Below are 14,435 nucleotides of genomic sequence, written 5' to 3'. Positions count from 1 at the left end.
AAAGCTTGAGGGGACGTGGAGAAAATAGGGGTATTGCCATAAAGGTGAGAGATGGCAAATCTCTGTGAAACGGTTAGATCCGTGCAGGATGGCTCCCTAAAAGGTGTCTTGTCCAGTGCAGTCTTTAAGAGAGAGTCCCAAGCAACGGGAATTACAGCCCATCCCTCAGGCTGTTCTGGCAGAAATGTACCTTGCATATGTAGAAAAACTGCTTCCAAACCAAGCGGTGCAGAGGAAAGTATGGTTCCGAACGTGAAGGTACTAGAATAATTGCTTCGGTCTGGGCTTGTTGGCCTCATTACACTAATTCAGTTAAAGATGAAGGGAAAACAATAACACACTCCAGTGAGTGGGGTTGTGTGGGAATAGCTTCCCTTCTCAGGCACAAGGCTTATCATCTTGTGCATCATCACACCTCCCAGGGCCGTGCAGTTGCACTGGTGTCTCCGCACGCCTTGTTGTGTGCTCTTCCTTGCATGTTGCCTCTTGTCTCTTATTACTAATGGAGCATGGATGCCTTTTAGCTGCTGGTCAGCCCTCATTAATATCTGGAAGTGACAGGTTGACATTTGTAAGGAAGAGTTTCAGTGACCTTCGTGTTGTGCGTGTAATACCGGGTTCTGACTCCCTTATCCTGCTGGTGCCTCAGGAATGCGTCCCATCCCTTTTCCAAGGGGCAAATCGCTCTTTAACCCCTTCACGGCTGCCAGGAACATCCGCGTCTGTCTGTCTCCCTAGCTGTTCCCTACACAACGTCCAGTCAAGTGAATGGCGTGTCTGTCTGTCCTGGCACGCAGGCGTCTGTCTGGTTGAGGATGTTACTGGTACCCCGGTACGGCAGTGTTCTGATCTAGTGCTTGCTCCGAAGAGGCTGGAAGCAGAATTGAGTGAAGCTTGGTGCTGGGGCTGATAGCAGGGACAATGATCGGGGAAGCACCTACTGTGGATGGGAGGATATAAAGGAAATTCTTTAGAAACTAAGAAGCTGCTGTGATGCTGTTAGAATATTAAGCCTGGTATGTCAGAGAGAACCGTATCTTCTGCCTGTGGCCCCGATCATGCACGCCCTGTCTAGGTACCATGGCGATGGACGCTGCCTGGATAACCCCTCCGTGCAATCTGACATGATGCTCTCTCTGGCCTAGAGTACTTCAGATTGGTTGGTAGTTGGGCTGCCTGCACCTCTCTACGTTCTGCACTGGTGTGGTAAAGCGGAGGAGAGCGTGCGCTCCTGGGACCCTGAATTCTGCCGTCCCATCCAGTTCCAGGACCGCAGCTGCCGGCTCAGCAATGCCCGTTATTAACCGTGGGGCTTTGAAAAAGACAGCGAGGAGCCGTGGCAGCGGCAGCATGTAACGTTCCTCCTCGCCCCAGCCCATCCGAGGCAGGGCTGCTGGGGCTGAAATTCATTAGTGCTCCCTGACAGCCGATGGAGGCTCACGCTGCCGGTTCCCACTTCCTTGCTCTCCTGTCCCTGCTTCATGCACACTGATACTTAAAGCTGATGTGCAGCTTATAGGCGTGTTGCACTGACAAGTTTGGGGGCGGTGGAGAGAAGTGAGGTGGTGGGAGGAAGGCAAGGGGAGGGGAAGGCACTGTCTCTGGGTTGGTATGAAAACTGAGTGCGATTTTGACCCTCGCAAGTGTATTGTCCTTCTCCAGCTGCTGCTTGTGAATTTTAACTGCCGCTGCCTCTTGGGCTGTTAGGAGTGCAGATGGGAAAGGGTCTCCCGCGTGCTTGGCATCAGGGCGGGAGGATGGGAACTTGGCGCTAGTGTCGCTCGGAGCACGGCTCTCCGGCCGGGACCAGTAAAGCAAGGGAGCTTCCACCCCAGCATGGCGATCTTTGTGATCACTGTCCCGCTCTGAGAGGGCTTGGGAGCGGGATGTCCTGCTTCTGTGAATTTAACCAAGCTACAAGTCTCTTAGCTCTGGCTTTGTTTTGAACTGATTGTAATTGTGATTGTCAGGCCTTGCCCCACTCTTAAAACAAGTCTCAGACGTGGGTAACTGCTTCTGTCGTTACTCATCGGAGCCCCTCCGGAAAGGAGCACAAACGGGCAAATTGCCCTGTTCTCCCTCTGCCTCTGTTCTGTTCCCAAGTGGTATGTGTGTGTGGGGAGCTCCAGCTCTGCCCTTAATCGTGAGTTTGCGTGTGGTTAATTTGACCACAGGTTTGTACCTGGGCTTTGCTAGGCCCTTGCTGGCCCTGTGTGCTTTACCCGTCTGCAGGTGGGGTAGAAGACTGAAGGAAGCAGTGGCGTCCTAAGGGAATTTAGACTGTGTGCTTTAGACGCAGCCCAGCGAGTGTGCAAATAGCAAAGGAGGGCTCTGCATGCCTGGCGAGTCGTAGCTAGCTGGAAATAAACCAGCCTCTAGACAGCTCTGGTCTACAACTGTTAGCAAAACCCCCCTCCGAATAGAGCCTGGCGGAGGTGAAGTGCACTGCACCGCTACCGGTAGAAACACTTGCTATTTGGATTGGTGTGGGCCTGAAGGTAGATCATCCCCCATTGGCAGGGAAGAGTGTTGCTTGAACAATGGAAGGGCTTCAAGGTTGGGTGAATCAGGAGCCCCTTACCCTGGATTAAAATAATAAATGTTTGGATGAATTTGACGCATTGAGCTTTAGACGCTGTCTGAACTAAATTCTCTCTGTAGTTTCTGTTGCATACAACGCTTTTCTCCACTTCCTGACCTGCTGTGTGCATGGTTATCAACCACGGCAGTGTCCCTCTTGAGAGGAGGGTGCTTTTCGGTGAAGGGTGAGTGTTTTGTACAAAAAATGGAGAAGAGTATTGTATCTGTTGAATCAGCAGAGGGAATTTAGTTCAGGATACAATTATCCAAGTGTCACAAACCATCTTTTATGGAATTATGATGTCACAGATGAATGCCCTGTGAGGTCATGACTTCTGCCTCTACACCTGGGATTGACTTTCACAGCACCTGTTGTCACATAGGAAAGTGTTGTTTCCTGGCTTCTTTGTGGTATGTTGTACCAAAGGCCTGGGATACCCTGTCTGTGCTGAAAAGCAGCCGTGTGTGTTATTCCTGGACAGCTGAGCGTGAAGTCACCAAGACTGTCCTCAGAACTCGGGCACGAGGGGGAACTTCCCAAGTCAGTGTGCCCATATTCACTAACGCTCGTCTACAAAGGAAAGTTGTTGTGTTTTTTAACCTGGTTTAATTAAAATCAGTGCAAAGCCCCTTGTGTGGTTACCCTTCTAAGAGGGGCTTATTTTGATTTAGTTTAAACCTGTTTCCTGTCAACTTAAGGTTAAACCAGAACAGGGTGGATAAAAATGGATGAACTTCTGGGGAAAAATAGGGGTTTTTCTCATTTTGTGTAAGTAATAATAAGCTTTTCTTTTTAAAAATATACCCGTTTAAAACGAAATCTGAATGTAATGCAAAATATGTTAAGGCCTAAACTTATCTCTTAAAACATTTGAAATAAAAAAAAAAATATGTTGAGTTCATGAGCTTCCATCAAAAACATTGTTCAAGGCTGCTTTGCCGTATAAAGAAAGAATCGGGAAAACATCTAACGTAGGAGGTCAAGCTTTATAAATATGGCACAGTAGTAGTAAATAAGCAATAGATCATTCACTATTTTCTAACCTACTAAAATGTAAATTAATAAGAATCTGAAAATATTAAGCTATCTCCTTGCTTAGTTTAATGTGTGTAGTTGTAGTGTAGCAAAAAGGTGTCCCAAATCTAGTACACAGGCTCTGTTTCCTTGTAAATCAGCATGCTCTCAGTGGCTGTATCGACCAATGAGAGTTCCCTGGCTTTAGACAATAACTGTAGTACAGATGGAAAAGTTGAAAAAAATCGATGATTTAAATGGCTTTGATTTAAATCAACCCCCCCTGAACCAAAATGAAACCACTATGAAATGTGGTGGTGCTTCTCTCCAGGGGGTTTGTTCTGGCTTAATGACATTGGTTTAAATTCACTCCTTTAGCTAGACTGGTGCAGCTTTCTAGTGTGGGCAAGGCTTTGGCTGTATTTTTATAATCACAGCCTTCGGCCCCCATTTCTCAGTCAGACATAGCACCTTACCTGTCCCAGCACCTCTTCCACCCCCGCTGCACAGTCTGTGTTAGGCGGGGAGGGGGCACCCAAACCTCCGCCCTTTGCCAGGTTTCTGAAGGGGCGCGTCTTGCACGGGACCATACTGCTGCCCCTTCACCTTTTATACTGAAGAATGTCCACCGGAGATTTGATGTCTCAGCATTCAGTTCTTGATCTTCACCTGAGTAGCCACCTTCTGATCAAGATGGAGCAATGCATCCTGGGAGCTGTAGGCTTAGGCTGCCCCTCAGCTAAAACTCAGAGCCCCATGTTCTGCAAGGAGCCTTGGGGCCATGTTTTGGTCTCCCCTGCTTTAAACCATGGGGCATTATTGGGAGGCATTTCTAGCCCCCGCTTCTCACACTGTCACCTCACTCTGGGCACCCCCTGTCTCCTGCTGCTGCGCCCATATCGCAGAGATCAGCGTTGCCAATTTCCCTCTGAGCTGAGAACGTTTGGGAGGGGAAGCGGTCAAATGGAGAGTGGATTGCAAGGGTGGAGAAGGTTGGTGAGAAGATACTGATGGCTGCTGCCATCCCCTCCTGTCCCCAGCGTGCAGGGGCTTGGCAAGACTGTAATTAAAGTATTCCGCATGTGTTACACAACGAGGCCTACAGTGCATGGGTTGTTTTTTTAAAGGCTGAGACCAGGTCCATAAATAGCAAGATTTAATGTCCCTTTATCTTTCCTGAAGAGAGACTTGTTCTAACTGGCTCAATATCAATACACCACCCTCTGTGAGGAAACTGGCCCAATTTCTTTGTCTTCTGACATCCTGAACCCAGAAGCAGATGGACATGAACCAAGCCCGATTAGTCAGGAGACTCGAGCATTAATTTTTTATACACTAGGACCACCTGAGTGACTGAATTCAATTATGGCTCCCCCCCTGTATTAATGTGGTGGCTCATAGCAGAGACTAAGGAACCTGTTGAAATGAGAAACCCCTATTTCTTGGCTTGACCCCCTGGATAATTAGGGTTAAATTGATATGCTATCGCACCGGTGACACATTTTATCTGCCTCTGTTTGTACAAGAGGATACAATAGTGGAGGAAGGACCAATCTGTGCCCTGCTCTAGCTCCCCAGACCGAGATAAAAGGTGTCACTCGTACGATAACGTCCTCGCCTCACGCTCCTTTATTGTTGCTCAATTTGCTATTTTTTAATCCCATCTTTCTTTCTTTCAATACCCTTGGTCATATTTTAACTCCATGCCATCGCATAATGATGCCCTGCTAAATGTGTGCGGAGATAGGCGACTCCGGCTGACAGCCCTCCCAGATAACCAAATTCCTGCCCATCCATCACTCGCCTGCCCTCCTTAACTTAAGGGAAGTGATAACTAAAGCATGGCCGTTTATCACCGCCGAGCTGTGCTCTTCTTACCGGCTTGGAGAGCTGGCTTCAGAGGGAGAAATAAAGCCATGTGACCTCGCCTCCCATTTGCATACGGCTCCTCTCTCAGCCCCATTTACTTGGCAGTGTACGAGATGTGGTGGAAAATGGAGCTCTTCTTGTGTGTCCAGGCTGCCTAAAAACGATACAGAGCTGCTCCCACTGGCCAAAGCAAATCTGCGAGCTTGGCTGACTGAGGGCAGTGTGCGCCACGTGTTCTTTCCGTGCATTTGAAATAGTTCTGTCCTGTAACCCTCACAACCCAGCCAGACCGGCGTTTTCAGAGCCGTTGTGGTTTAACTGCAGGCACCTTTGCTGCTGAAAGGACAGCTTCTGCGTAGACACGTGTCTGCGCTAGCATCGGGCTGGAAGATCCTGCAGTGGGTTTGCGCTCTGCACTGCGTATAGGTTGGGAAGGGAAAGCTGAAGGCTGGGGTGGGCGCTTCAGGCAGCCAGCATACAGCTAAAGTGTTCAAAAAGAACAGGAGTACTTGCGGCACCTTAGAGACTAACATATTTATTAGAGCATAAGCTTTCGTGGGCTACAGCCCACTTCTTCGGATGCATATGCTGTAGCCCACGAAAGCTTATGCTCTAATAAATGTGTTAGTCTCTAAGGTGCCACAAGTACTCCTGTTCTTTTTGCGGATACAGACTAACACGGCTGCTACTCTGAAACCTAAAGTGTTCAGTGGCTTCACTGTATCCGTCTGTGTATGTGTGTGAAGTGGGGCAGTAACTGGGGGGGCGAGTTGACAAACCAGAAGGATCCGGAGCAGTGCACGCGGATGCATGTCTGCAAACTCCCTGGTTCGCAGGGCGGGCTGGGAGAGGGAGGCTGCGTCCTGCTCGCTCAGTTCAAGCGGGGAAGGTGAGCTGCGCAGTTTGCCCTGTTCAGCGAACCTGGGTCCATGTGCCAGTGGAGGGCATGGAGCTCGCTGGGAGAGAACCTGCTCTGCTCTTCCGAGAGTGGAATGAGGCCCTGACCCATCCTTCCCTGCTGTAACAGTAGAGTGCGGGCTCTGCCCAGCGGGTAGAGCGCGGACCCGCGGTGTAACAATTACAGTCCCTAGTGCTCACACAACTGGGCTCTCTGCCTCCCTCTCGTGGCTGGACCACTGCTGCTCGTGAGCCAGCAAGCCGGGCCTGTTAGCTCGGGCAGTCGAGGCTCAGGCTTTTGGATCCAGAGGTCCTGGGCCCGACCCCACTGCCGATGTGTCGCCGTGCTTCACAAAGATGAGTTGGTGCCCCTGGTGCCGATTTACGGTTGGGCGAGCTGGAGCACGGAGAGGAGACGAGACTGTCCCCAGGCCCGGTGGCAGGTTGGCGGGAGGGGCCAGATCTCCTGGGAAAGTCAGTGAAGTCTTTCCATGTACTTTAACTGGGGATGGATTGGATCCTCGGAGTTCATACCGCTGGGGCTAGAAGAAGGAACCTGCTTGTTTACTACTGTAAAGCCCCTGTGTGGTTACGTAGCAGCAGTCAGAGATTGGCAGGTGTAGCCGCTAGACGGGTCCTTTGTTTGAGAGGGCTCCGTTTCTTTCTGATCTTGCCTTTGGTTTGGGAACAAGTGGAAAACAGCTTCCTTCTCTGGTACTTGGGCTGCCGCTGGCCCTGTCTGATTGGCCCTCCATGATGTCATGCCCAGGTCTGCAAAGCCTAGTAAAATGCATGCCTCAGGCTGTTTTTAATGTGTGAATTCTATTCCGGACTAGCAGTAAGTGACCCCGGGGGTATATTTCAGGGCAGCTGGCTCTAGCATCCTACAAGCCATGCCCGGAGAGGAAGGGACTGCATGTCTTATTGCTTAATCAGTAACTCACCTTTAGAACAGCCCTTGTGCTGCCCCGGCAGCTTCTCCTATTGACAAGCTCAGTGCTGCGGACGGGGTTTCATTTGGGTCTCTGTCTGGAGTAACTTTGGGTCCAGAAAGGTGCTGTGTGCCCCCCACTCTGCACTTCTCTGGGTTGGGGCTGCGAGAGCGTATTCTGTTCTTGGCCATCGCTGGTGCTGGTGTGGGCAGGAGCCCGCCTGACCTTGACTGGGTGCAAAGAATGCCCTGTTGGCTGGTGTCCTCCCCAGATGTCTTCCAGCTTCCCTTCTTCAGCTTCCCATGGATTTGCTGGCAGCACCCACAAGCAAGGGTTTTCCCTGCAGCCTGCGTGCCGCCCTCCTGGCACTGACCTCGGCTAACCGTAACGCGGCTGCGGCATGCCAAGTCTCCTGTTAGCTACACAGGCCGTTACGGGGATTGTGGTCATGACATGCACACGTGGATCTAATTAGTCTCTTTATTTATTTATCTGGAATGTTTCTGCTCTCCAATAAAAGAGCCTCTGTCCAGCGCTGTGGACAACTTCAACAACAAACGAGCAGGCCCACTGATTACCTCACATCAGATCAAATTGAAAATAAATATAACGAACTTGCCTTCGTAATCCGCACGGAAGTCCCACGGCACTGCTCTCCAGCCAGACCCAGTGCCTGCCTTCTCACAGGCGAGGGCAGGCCTTGCTGGTGCCCCAAAGGGGAACAACCCCTTTCAATGGCTCCCTCTCTCTTTTACCAGTGGGGCTTCAGCTCCGGGGCCTCTGCTGCGGGTGTGTCAGGGGAGAGGTGGTCTCTTAGGGGCTGAGCTGTTGAGTACCTGTGATCTAGCCATACAATTACCTGAGCACGTATTTAAACGTCTGGGCCTAAAAATCCTGCTGGGTGGAAATCCATAGCCCTGGGCTGGCATTGTCCAGCTTACCCATGCATATGCTGGCCCTGCAGCCCGTAAAACAGTGTGGCAGGGGACGCCATGTAGGAAGTGTCTGAAAACTGTCGCCCCTGAGGCTTAGCTGGGTCACCTGTGTCCTGTGGCTTGGCAGTCACATTGTCTGTCAAGTCTCTTTGGTATGTAAGCTCGCTGGGGCAGGGAGCTGCCATTCCTCCGTTACTGGGGAGTACAATTCATGACAGCCCAGATGTTCCAGCCATGTTCTCCCCAGGGGAGGGCTGGGCGTAGTGTTGAAGGTACACACCGCTCCCATGTAAAACGCCCACCCTCCTTGTTACAAACAGCCCACGTGAGGATAGTTTGGCAGCCTGCACACGTAACCGGCGCATAGCCAGGACCTACGATTTCAGCTGAGTTCCAGCTCTCAGGAAGCGCTTGCCAAGTGCCTGGGATCCTTCTGAAGTGCAGCACATTTAAGTAGACTCAAGGATCTCGCTTTCTCCTCCTCCTCCTCACCACCAAAAGTGCATAATAAAACTTGGAGTTTGTGTTGTCAGGATGCAGTAATTGAATCGAACCTGCTCTCTCTCCTCTCTTACAGGTTACCAGGACAATGCCAGTACTTAGGGCTGCCGGTTGCTGATTACTTCAAACAGTGGATTAATCTGAAAAAGGTACTTTTATGCAAACCGCCACGGTCCCCCCATCCCCTCCCGCTCTCCCTTCCTCTTCTGCTCTTCAAGGTGGCGTTTAATAACTACTGCTGTTTTGCATTGAAATGAAGGAGTTATTTTCTCAGAGAGGCTGGGGCTGAGCGAGTCCTTCTCCAGCTCCGTATTGTATCTCCGCTAATAGAGTCTTACTGTACTTGATGGAATATGTTCTGCAGCTGTGGAGAATCCCATTGTGGCTGGCCTAGCACTGTCTATCTCTATGCATAATAGCACAGCACTTGGAGGCACCTCTCCAGTGAAGGTTGTGTCAGCTTGTACGGTGCTTGCCCTGTGTTTTCTCTTCCAGGGGTTTAGAGCTCCTAAGATCACATTCCCTCCCGGCTGAAGCCTGGTTGGCAGTTCCTCAGCACGGGGAGGCTTGAAGTGCATATAGGGAAGCATCTAGTTATACATGTCTTCTTTATGCACATTTTCAAAAAACAATTCCCCCTCTCCACCCCCCAACCCTTCTTCCCCCTCCCCCCACCAAAATACCCCCCTGGAACTATGAAGGGCCTGCTCCACAGCTAATGCTCTGCACTTCCACACAAGAGACCCAGGTTTGATTCATTCCCTGTTGTGGGCCTTTCAAAGCATCAGCAGCGTCTTGCCTTGCTCTAGGTCGTCCCTTCTGGCTGATGGGGGACTGGCCTGGGTGGGTCTGAAGGAAGTCCTGTCCCGGCCTCCCTTGCTGCAAGGGAAAGGTGGTGTGATGCCAGAGCTGCCAAGTGGTGCGAATTGGAGGGGGAGAGAAAACTCGGGTGATTGCAGGGGCTGTGAAAGGGGCACGAGGGCCTTGTGCAGATTAAAGCTGTGGTGATAATTCCTTTAAAGGCTTTTGCATCACTGGGGCTTGTTGTGCCATTGAATCGAACGGTGTTGGCGACTAGCCCTGTCCTGATAATTAGGGACTCGGTAAACGGAACTTGCATGAAAACAGCTCTGCGGAATTTTGGGTTTTAACTTCGGCTTTTTGTTTGTTTTATTGTTTTAAATGACAATGTGAGTGACAGGCCGAGCAGCAGCAAAAGGACAATTTGCATGATCTACTCCACCAAACAGGGTAGAACATGAACGTAACAAGGGATGCTGGCAGCCCGTTCCCCGCTGAACTTGTCAAGGGGATCTTGCATTCCCTGCTGTCAGAGCAAATCTTTTGGCTGATTGCTGGGCCTCTGTAAATGAAATCTGAAAGCACATTGGGGCATTCTGCAGTTCAGTGACCGTTCACGATCGCCATTTGAAGTTCACTAAACTTCTGGTGAATGGATAGCAGCTATATAACCAGCAGGTTGATTGGGGGGGGGGGAATCAAAACAAAAAAAAAAGCCCGAACCAAACCCCCTGCACTGTGATGTTTGATATTAACCGGCTGAGCCCCAAGCTGTGCTCTGCCTCTTGGCCCCAAGACAAATAAATGATGGCTGTTTGCAGTAGCCCTCGGCTACCTGCTTTAGCAAGTTAGGAGTCTGGGTTCATCATACTCCAGTTAGACATGCGGGCAAGGGGTTTTCATGGATCTTGTTTCAGCTGATACTCTAAGCCCTCACTGAGCTCTCAGCGAAGCACAGGGCTACAGTGGGAGAGGGAGGGAAAGACTCGCTTCACGTAGCTCTCTCCCAGCTCTGCACTTGGCATCAAGGGGTCGTGGGCTGGGGCTGGGAGGCTGTTTAACCGTGAGTGCTCACTAGCCGGTCCCATTCGTCCTCAGCCCAGCGGGGAGCGAGCCCAGCTTGAGAGGGAAAAGAGATGCTTCACCTCTCGGGGTAGCTCCTCTCCTACCACTCACAGCTCCCTGTCCTTGAAGGGTGTTCACATCTGGGGAGCATGGGGGTGTGTGTGTGGAAACTCTGCCCTAGGTAAACATTTTGCCTAGTTGTGGCCTTCTCTAGTACTGCAGGGAGAGTATGGGGTAACCAGGGACCTGGATTTCCTCCCAGCTGCTCAATTCTCCTGCAGTCCCTGACACGATCCTAGCCCCAAACACACCCAGGAAGGCAGTGCGTCTGTTGGGTAGGGGAATACCCTGGGCATAGGGAGACCCGGCTGCGACTTCAGCGAAGTCCCTTCCCCTCTGGGGTCTCTGTTTCACCTTATCTGGTTACTGTGTAAGCTCTTCAGGGCAGGGTCTATCTGTGTTCGAGCAGCGCCCAGCACAGGGGCCCTGGTCTCATTTGGGGCTTCCAGTCCTTACTGTAGTAGAGATAAATAATAATGGCCAGGTAGGAGAGCAACCTAACGGGGACCCACCCCCTCCCAATGGCTCAAACAGCCCGACGTCCCCTCCTCCTGTCCCTCCTGTCATATTCCCAAGTCATCTGCCTGCGCCTATGACCTGATCCCCTGGAGGAAAATCTTGATCAAGCTGCTGGGATTTATGTGAAATGGCCAGCTTCTAGGGCGTGGCTCACACAGAGACTCTGGTTTCAAATGTTAAGAAAACAATGTATCTGAGTTTATATGAAGTATGTAACTAGAGCAGTCTTTCCACAGCACAGGCAAACCTCTGCTCTGTCACCTCTAGCATGGGCCTGCATTTGAGTTCATTGGTAATAGGAGAACACTACCCAATTAAAAGGAATCACTGCCACAAACTTAAGTAAGCCCAAAGAATGGGAGCACGTGACTTGAAAAATTATAGGCACGTTTCAATGTCTCTGTGTGTGCATGTGCATAGATACACAGCTTCCAGCCCAAGTAGTTCCACTGGCCTTCAGCGCAGCCTAAACTTGGGCATGTGCCTTAGTACCTTGCTGAAATGGGCCACTGGCACCTGCTGATCACCTTCCCCCGTCCAGCAACCCTGTAATGCAAGTCCCGAAACCTCCCACTTAACAGTGGCTCCAGCCTGTGGTTACCATCTAGGCTTGGAAAGGAGTGAAGTTGGTTGATGAAAATGCATGTACCATACTAGCATCATAATTCTACCAAAGGTACCCTTATATACTGCTTCAAAGTAACCGCGAGTCCTGTTGCAGAAGCCCCAACGTGCGTGTTGGGACCAATTTCCCCCAGCACCAAATATGTTTTTGGGATAGTTTATTAGTGGTCTCTGGAAAAGGGTCTTAAATTGCATTGTGTATTGGGATGAGTTGAGTAAGGACTCAGCTGCTGTGGGTGGAGCAAAACACAGTGGCAAAGGAGGGGAGCGTTGTCTTTTGCGTCGCTAATACCCCAAATTGACACACAATCTGTTACTGTTGTTTTATTGGCTTTGCCCAGTGAGCCGTGCGTCTTGCCCTGCGGAAAGCCCACGCCATGTTTGCACGCTGCCTTTTTAATGGAAACGGGGCCGCTGAGGCTGCTCTTCGGTCTCCAGCGTTTTGCTTAGATATTAAAGTCCCGCTGCTGACTCTAAAGCAGTCTGGGAATTCGTTCACACACTCTGACCTTGGGTGCCCTACTGATGGTGTCGCAAATGAGGTCGCGTGTCGCAAGATGAGTTGTCCACCTGCCCATTCTTATCCCTCTGCACCAGCGTATTTGTGATGCTCTCTCTCTGCACTGGTAAGAGACTCAGAGAGACTAGTTTGAATTGAGAGCTTTAGTTTAACTTTATACGTAGCGAGAAATGCTTTGGCACCCATGCAAGACTTGACGTGTACGTTACAGACCAGCCTGGCAGCGTGTGCTGTCGGAAGAAAGAGCTGGGGTTTGGTTCTGAGGCTCGCTCCTCAAGTCAACAGAAGGGGTGGGCTGGGGCCTGGGGCTGCTGAGGTCCCATGCTTGTTGCTCCGTAGCAAACCCTTGTGTTTGAGGTACCAGCCGCGTTGGGGGACAGCTGTCTCCTTTGGCTCTCCTCCACCAGGGAAGGTTGTTGGATCGCAGGGCCTTGGGACGGGCAGAGCTGTCTTTCGCTGAGGACAAAAGCCAAAGGAAAAATTGCTCCATGCAGCTGAACGCGTTGACAGAAGTTTGACTCCCCCTTCCCCCCTGCTTGCTAATGTGTCCCCTCCACCAAGCCTAATCGCTGCTTGCTGACATTTGTAATGTCACTGAGCGATCTTGTATCTTTAGTGAACTGTCAATGCAGAGAGGACTCGGGGCAGGGAGTTTATCGCGCCCTTTGCTGTGATTAGATAAGTATTCCGGGAGGGCTGCCGAGGAGAGGGTTTTATTAGAATGTGTCTGTATATCAGATAGCCCCTAAGCCCCCTCGCCAGAGAGAGCCACTGAGCATCGCTGTACCGTCTACCCGCTTCCATTATGCTTCTGTCTGAAGCTTTCCTTCATCAGCAGAGGTTCTGTGGGTCAGGGTTAAGCTGCAGTAATGGAGCTGTGTACTCCCAGACGGGAGCTCCGGACTGCAATAGCGGAGGGGGCTTGCAGATCAGGGTTGAGGGGTATTGGGGTAGCTGTGGGTGGCTGGGGCCCGGGACTGGAATAGGAAGAGGGGCTGCGGGTCAGGGCTGAAGTACACTGGCAGAGCTGGGTGTAGCAAAGCTTTGCCAAGCCTCTTTCACCTCAGAATAAATACGACAAAGTTTATTGACCATGGTCTGCAGTGTGTCTTTTGTGCTTACATAGTGCTTTCCATCCTCAGATCTCGAATCCCTTTGCGAAGGCTGTGGATGTATCATGTTACAGCTGGGGGAAACTGAGGCTGGGAGGTGATGTGACTTGCCCAGGGTCACACAGTGAGTCAATAGTGAGGCAGAGATGGAACCCAGGCCAGCTGGCTCCCAGCTCTCTGTCCGCTCCACTAGACCAGTGGTGCTCAAGATGATTTGATGGCACCCCCTTCTTTGTGTCTGTAATAGTTCACACACACGCACCCCCTCCACACTAGTACATACATCGATATACGCGGTGGGGTGCTTCACTTGAATCCGTTTTCACTTCTTTGTTTTTCTCTTGAGTGGGGTTTTTTCTGTTGCACAAATGACCCAATGGCCCATTGGCATAAGAACAAAAGCAAAACTGCGATTGTGGCGTGCTCACACACCGCGTTGTGGCAAACGTACGGCTGGCAACAACTTTGTGTAATGCTCTGCTGGCGTACCAGAAATCCGCCAAAACGCCCGGCGCCATCTAGAGTCAAACGCACAGCGCTGTCTGACGACTTGAGGTGTCTGGAGCAGTGGTTCTCAAACTTTCCAGACTACTGCATCCCTTTTAGGAGGCTGATTTGTCTTGTGTACCTCCAAGTTTCAGCTCACTTAAAAACCACTTGCTTACAAAATCAGACATAAAAATACAAACGTGTCACAGCACACTATTACTGACAAATTGCTGACCTTCTAATCCGAGCCTTAGCCCTGGTCTATACTGGGCGGGGATTGATCTAAGTTACGCAACTTCAGCTATGTGAATAATGTAGCTGAAGTCCGACGTACTTAGATCGACTTACCCTGGTGTCTTCACCACGGGGAGTCGACTGCTGCCGCTCCCCCGTCGACTCCGCCTGCGCCCCTCGTGGCGGCGGAGTGCAGGAGTCGACGGGAGAGCGCTCGGGGGTCGATTTATCACATCTAGACTAGACGCGATAAATCGATCTCCGCTGGATCGACCGCTGCCC

The 14,435-nt window shown here is 51.0% G+C and overlaps 1 protein-coding gene across 5 annotated transcripts in view; it reads left to right on the top strand.

Moving 5' to 3' along the window:
• ERI3 (ERI1 exoribonuclease family member 3) overlaps positions 1 to 14,435 on the top strand; it is a 225,982-nt gene that overhangs the window by 66,423 nt on the left and 145,124 nt on the right. For all 5 annotated transcript variants that reach the window (XM_065555329.1, XM_065555330.1, XM_065555331.1 and 2 more), the window contains exon 6: positions 8,806 to 8,878. In XM_065555329.1, coding sequence (XP_065411401.1) covers positions 8,806 to 8,878 — 73 coding nt within the window. The remainder of the gene's footprint in view (positions 1 to 8,805; positions 8,879 to 14,435) is intronic.

Source organism: Chrysemys picta, chromosome 8 (assembly GCF_011386835.1).
Source record: "Chrysemys picta bellii isolate R12L10 chromosome 8, ASM1138683v2, whole genome shotgun sequence".
NCBI classification, from domain to species: Eukaryota; Metazoa; Chordata; order Testudines; family Emydidae; genus Chrysemys; species Chrysemys picta.
Note: the sequence above shows the minus strand (reverse complement) of the source record. Positions and strands in the feature narration are given on the sequence as shown.